The sequence below is a fragment of the Haemaphysalis longicornis genome, unplaced genomic scaffold (assembly GCF_048455015.1).
Source record: "Haemaphysalis longicornis isolate Haplotype H1 unplaced genomic scaffold, Haemaphysalis longicornis Haplotype H1 scaffold_10, whole genome shotgun sequence".
Lineage (NCBI taxonomy): Eukaryota > Metazoa > Arthropoda > Arachnida > Ixodida > Ixodidae > Haemaphysalis > Haemaphysalis longicornis.
The window spans coordinates 109,145,655-109,151,910 of record NW_027526204.1 but is presented as its reverse complement, the minus strand read 5'-3'; the positions used below and the strand labels follow the sequence as shown (position 1 = coordinate 109,151,910).

General features: G+C 47.1%; 1 protein-coding gene across 1 annotated transcript in view; it reads left to right on the top strand.

Annotated features, from left to right (window-relative positions):
• The first annotated feature begins 567 nt into the window (after positions 1-567).
• Positions 568-6,256, top strand: part of Ift52 (intraflagellar transport 52) — an 11,320-nt gene continuing 5,631 nt past the window's right edge. Inside the window, exons 1-6 of the mRNA XM_077690369.1 lie at positions 568-801; positions 888-975; positions 3,109-3,238; positions 4,026-4,161; positions 5,095-5,224; positions 5,979-6,065. Of these exons, the coding sequence (XP_077546495.1) occupies positions 686-801; positions 888-975; positions 3,109-3,238; positions 4,026-4,161; positions 5,095-5,224; positions 5,979-6,065 (687 nt within the window). The 5' untranslated portion in view covers positions 568-685. The remainder of the gene's footprint in view (positions 802-887; positions 976-3,108; positions 3,239-4,025; positions 4,162-5,094; positions 5,225-5,978; positions 6,066-6,256) is intronic.

Below are 6,256 nucleotides of genomic sequence, written 5' to 3'. Positions count from 1 at the left end.
GACAAGCCATTGTTTGTGGCAGGCTGTCTTCTTTTTTTTTTACCCGTGGCGTGTAACACTCCCCCTCCCCCTCAACAAAAAGGAAAAGATTTCTGGCTACGCCACCGGTTTCATCATTTTTGAGTGGGGTTCTGCTCGATTAATAGCCATTGTAATGACCAGAACGCAAGACCCCAGAGGACAAGCCTAATAACTGTAAGCTACCAAGAAATCGGGCAATGCTGCAAGCTGGACTCGCAGATCGCTACCAAGCCCCAGTTCAATTCAGTCTATCTGAAAGACGCTTAGAAAAATTAAGTTTGATGCCGAAGTGGCTGAAAGCACCCGCCTCTCGAGCTCAATGGAAGAGTGTCGTCTGGGAAGCGCCTCGTCTACCGGATCGCCAGCGCCAGGACCACCCATAAATTTCCGGACTAGGAAGCCACCCAACAAATTCAAAGCTCTATGAAGCCCATCCCTTCTCTCCTCCCGACGTGTGAAGACACTCGCGGCATTTTAAAGTTAGCGCCAAATATTTATTTTGGCGCTAGGGGCTAACAAGCGCTAGCTACCACTCCCTATGACGTAGCGCTGTCGTTTCGTTGGCGTTGTCATGGTGACGGCGGAATGTAAACAGTGACAACGTGTTCCGAAACTCGCCAATGTCGCCGTCTTCGAGGCATCCGTGAAGGCGACCGATGAGTCAATGGGTGATAAAGTGTTCTCGATACTGTTCGACTCGTCCAAACACGAGCTCTTCGGCGTCAACGATGGCTACAAAGTGCTGCAGAGGCGCCTCAAGAGTATGTGGCAAGTTCACAGGTGAGCATATGCACTACGCGTTGAAATTTTGTTAGAAGTATTTGCGAGTGCATGCAGATGAGTCGTAACGTAGCGTGGCGCACCAGCGGCAATGCGCAGATATCGTCCGACGTGTTGTCCGGCACTGACGTCCTTGTGTTGGGTGGACCTCGTCAGAAGTTCACTGAGGCAGAGGTGAGTGCATGGAGATTCGCCGCGGATTTTCCGAAAAGGAAAGAAAAGTAGTTGAACATGAAACTGAAAGCGCCGGGCTTCAAGTTTAAAATGAACGTCTTAAGGAAAAAAAATTCCGATCTAGAAAGGTGACCCGCAGCACTCGGGAGAAAAAAAAAGAAAACTAGAGATGTTGATTTCGGCTTTACTGCACGACACGTGAATTTGTACAGAAAGACCAACTTACGGGGTGGCCAAACTGATACATAGCCATATGAACATTACGGGGGAAAATATACCTTATACATAACGTTGTGGCTCAGCTGAATGTCTCCAAAGCGCAGTTTGAATCCAACCCATGTATAGTGTTGCCACCTGCCCGGTTTTGGACCGGCCCGGCCGGTTTTTTAAACAGCGGGCCGGTTGCCGGTCCATACAAAACCTGCCGTCATTGGCCCGTTTTTTTGGCCCTCGTGCCGTGATTTTGTGTGTTTCGGCATTTTATAAGCATCAACTCAATAACAAAAGCTGCGCAAAGACACGCAAGCAGAGAAAATGCGCGGGCGAGCGCGCTGCCCGAGATGGAGGGGGTGCTATCAAAACACCGAAATGCTGCTGCCGCGGTCAGCAATGGCGGTTACTTTTCAGTCAAGCACATAGAGCATAAAAGCCGGCTTTCAATCACTTTAAGTGGCGCTGCATATTAAAAATATGGCGCCTTTTTTTTAACACAAATTAATACACATGACGTCGTGGCTCAGCTGAATGTCTCCAGAGCGCGCTATTTGAATCCAACCCGGCGTACGCCGGGTTGGATTCAAATAGCTTCACGAGGCTGCTGCGCAGTGAAGCTTCACTGCGCAGCAGCCTCGTGTACAGTAAAAGACAACCTCGGGTTGATGAGGTGCGCAAGTGTCTTTGCCAAGTTCCAGCGGCAGTGTAGCGTTGATTGAGTGGCTTTATTTAAACTTATTACTACGTAGCCGGCACAACGGTGTCAGGGGGAAAAAAATTACGCCCACCTCCCCTCGCGGGAACCCTGGTGTGATGCAACGCATCTCGGGGGGTTCCACTGGCGTTTCCGTCGTGTTGATTACGCTTATACCGTCGCATCAAGCAATCGTCGAGTACTGCGAGAGAGTGCAAGCGTAGCACGGACGACCGTCGACTGAGACCGCCGTAGCGCGGCATGCCGCTTTACATTCACAGCGCCCGAAGGAGAGGAGAGCGCAGAGAGAGAGAGTACTGCACATGCGCAGCGCCGCCCACCGGCGCCTAGCAACGGAGTGAGAGCGCGCTGCGCCAACCCGCAGCTGTTTGGGAGAGAGTGTTCGCTATCGGAGAGAGGAGAGGCGCAGCTGTGCGGACAACGCCGGACAGACGCAGGAAGGACAGAGGGGCGAGCATGAGATGCGTTGCATCTAAAATGCGCCCATGCACTTCGTACAGATGGTTAACCATGGCGAAGCTGGGCGCTCCGCCCGCACCGTCGCCGCCCCTGCCCGTGCGTTGTCGCTTGAGCTGTCCTTCGAGCTGGCTGCTGCGCGCTGACTCTGTAGTGCTTCTGACTCTCCAACATAGTTTTTTTTTTTTTTCGCGAATGCGCATGGCGTTGCGCCCGAGGAATTTCCTGCGTACACGGGACCACCGCATTTTCTTTCACTTAGCCGTATAAAGCTCCGCTTTGAAAGTGCAACGTAGACGTAGCGTACCGTGGTTCCAATATGGCGGGTGCTAGCTGAAAACACCACTTATATTTTAACCGTGCACGACCAACTTTATACAGTTGGTAGTGCTTCTGACTCCTCTTCAACGTAGTTTTTTCCGCGAATGCGCATGGCGTTGCGCCCGAGGAGTTTCCTGCGTACACGGGACCACCGCATTTTCTTTCGCTTACCCATACAAAGCTCCGCTCTAAAAGTGTAACGTAGCGTACCGTGGTTTCAGTTTGGACGGGTGCTAGCTGAAAAAGAGCTTGAGGAAAGGATATAAGATATGCCCTTCATTTCTACGCAAGATATATGTAAGCAAATAAAAGCGTTTATTTAGCCTTTCTGTCCATTTTTGTGGGCCAACTTAATGATATGGCTGTTGAGCTTGATTGTTGCTTGAGATATGGGGAAAAAAGGCAATAGAGCGCAATATTTTTTGCAGTTTTCAGCCCTGCGGGAGTTCCTGACTCAGGGCGGTCGACTGTTGGTCATGCTTGGCGAGGGAGGGGAACGCCGCTTCCAGACCAACATAAACTTCCTGCTCGAGGAGTATGGAATCGTCGTCAACAGCGGTACGCTAGACATTTTAGAAAGACATGTCCTGTACGTTTTTATTGTACAGTTACTTTTTCTGTGTTTTATGGAGCGTGCTGCGAAAGCATGCCAGTGCAGTTCAGAACGTGTGGAAGCACATTGGTTGTATTCCTCACAAATGCATGCATGCTGTACTCATCGACATCTGATTGAGATTTTCACCGTCTGCTCAGAGTTGCAGATAAAAAAAATCCCCTTTTTTAAGCTTCTACAAGGAGACATGATTTTATGCATTCGTTTCCCTATAATTATGGTGTGAATACGTACAGTGGACAATATTTCCTGACGTGAAAATATCAAGCAAATTTTGTATTTTGTAAGGCACGCCTATTAAATGCTAGTAATTAAAGCTCAGGCAAAGCTAAAATTGCTGTTCTTTGGTTGGCCTCTACAGGATTAGCAAGAGGTTTTTAAATACAAGACTAACAGAAAAATTGTAAAAATACTGGTCCAGATGTCATAGTCTATCAAAAGGACAAAAAAGAAAGACTATATACCTTCTGGTACTCACTAAGACTTGCAAAATACAGCTACAAAAATTCTTGGCTTTGTGATATTTTGCTTTAAAAAAATCTTCGGCATCAAACATAGTGAACTTTCTTTTGGCAATTTCTCTTTTCATTGATGCCATATAAGGTATCAATTTTTACTTTCGCACTGTATATATTCTTTAAAATTTTGGCACAATAACCATTTTGCCTACCTAACGATGTACTGTTTCTTTTTTTTTTTTTAATCCTGCACCCGTTTTTCTGTGGGTTACAGACGCCGTGGTTCGGACCGCATACCACAAGTACCCACACCCCAAGGAAGCTCTGATTTCTGATGGCATCCTCAACAGAGCAGTGAATAAAGCCCTGGAGGAGACAATGCTAGATTCGGGCTCAAGCAACAGTGGCCGGTGAGCAGCTCGCATCCCACACACATCTGCAGTGGAACGTCCCAGATTTCTTTTCATTGCGTTCTATTTTATTGGGCGTTCTAGCTACACTTACATAACAATGCTTAGGCTTAAATATTAGGCTTAGTTAAAAATTAGGCTTGGGCTAATGCTTAGGCATAGTTAGCGCTTGTGCTTCATCATTCGTCTTTGTCTGTTTCCAGAGTAGTGTCAGATGCTGCCTATTCTAATGCTTAGGCTCGTACAATCTTGCCTATATCTGCATTCATTTGTGGATAACTCTGTGCAATATAGCCTTTTTAGTGCCAGAGTGGCCATTACAATGCAACTGCATGGCGTAAAACCTACCATGGCATAAGTATTTTGGAACAAGCACTTGGATCTATGTGTGAGACAAGCAGGATAATAAATTGCCGTTTAATTTAGAGGCACTCCTGACCCACCAAACAGCTGAAGACTTTAGTTCGAACAATGCATCTTTTGTGGAAGACTACATGTAGGCACTTCATGCATATTTTGAGGCACCACAGAAGTTGCAACAACCCCCCCTTCAAGCACCATGAATCTAAATATTGCATGCAACTAGTATTTTGATAAAAATGCATCACCCAAGGTTGCAAACTTCTTTTTCCTTTACACCCCCCCCCCCCCTAAACAACATTTAGTTCTGTATAAAGTACAAAAAAAGTACAAAATAAAAGCAAACACTGACCACATATAAAAATATATTTGACGTTTCAAAACTGCACACAGGTTCCTTGTTCACTCCAAATATATTTTTATACGTGGTCAACATTCGCTTTTCTTTTGTGAATTTTCATGCCTGACCAGACAACATTCCGTCGAACCCTCGATTATGATTTACTTTTTGAACACAAGGGATGATTACCACTCACTCATGTGAAACAGACCAAAAATTTTTATTTTTTACAGGGATATGACGTTTCTTTATCCCTATGGTGCAACGCTAAATGTCGCCAAGCCAGCAGTAGCCCTGCTTTCAACGGGAAGCTGCTCCTTCCCTGTGGCACGACCCGTCTGTGCACTCTACGTCGGGCAAAAGGTGGGTTCTGGGCTTACTCTCAAAGTGTGCTGAACGGCCGACGTGAGCCTCAAAAAAGATGTGCGAGAGGTGCTTGGGTTTCTGCAGCTCCGAGTTGCATTAGTGCACACACAAGCGAACCCACCCTCAAACCATTCCTCACTGCAGGGAAACACGTGATGTGATGTCTCTCATAAACCAGCTGCATACAAACGCGAAGCGCAGAGTAATAAAAGTATCTGCATTTTTTACCTATCCTTGCATGCATCAGCGGTAAGCTGATTGAATGCTGGACATGTTGCTGGGATACCTATCAAAGATTTGTGATTTTCATCCCAGACGACAGGTAGCCTCAAGCCAAAAGACATAATTCTCTCTACGCTGAACCCTATGTGATGCTCATCGCGTTGCCTAGCTGTAGTGATCTAGAAAATTGCAATTGCCTGGGCAACTTTTGTGATCTGGAACCTCCAGTGCACATGATGAAATCAGAGCAGTCCAAGTTACATATCCACACTTATTAGTTTACGACAGGAGGATTGTGGAATGCAACAGTGGTGTGCACATGACTTGAGGTCCCGTCCTTATCGGTCGCAGCACTCGTGTAGCTGTGACTGTGGTAAACGCCGTTTCTGTCAGTGTGAAGAGTGTGTGAAGCTGGTTGCTGCCATCGCAGTGTTTCGGCCACATTTTTGTGCGAAAGCAATCCCCCGAGTAGCTGGTCTTTGTTCGGTGTGTACAGGACTTTGTGCTCAGTCCCGCTGACATTTCGCAGGGAGTATTGGGGAGGATAGTTGTCCTAGGCTCGTGCCACCTCATCTCCGATCACTACCTGGACAAGGAGGACAACAGCAAGATCAAGGTGAGTGGCCGTCTGTTAGAGTCACGCACATGGTTTAAGTGAGGCTTGTGCTGGCACAAGTTCACAGACCAGTGAAAAAGAGGGACTGGAGTCTCTCAGACTTTGCCGTGTTGCAAGAACAGAGAAAACTGATGGCAAAACACACGCACTGCTCTCAAAACTACTTCACATGTCCCATTACTGCTCCTGCC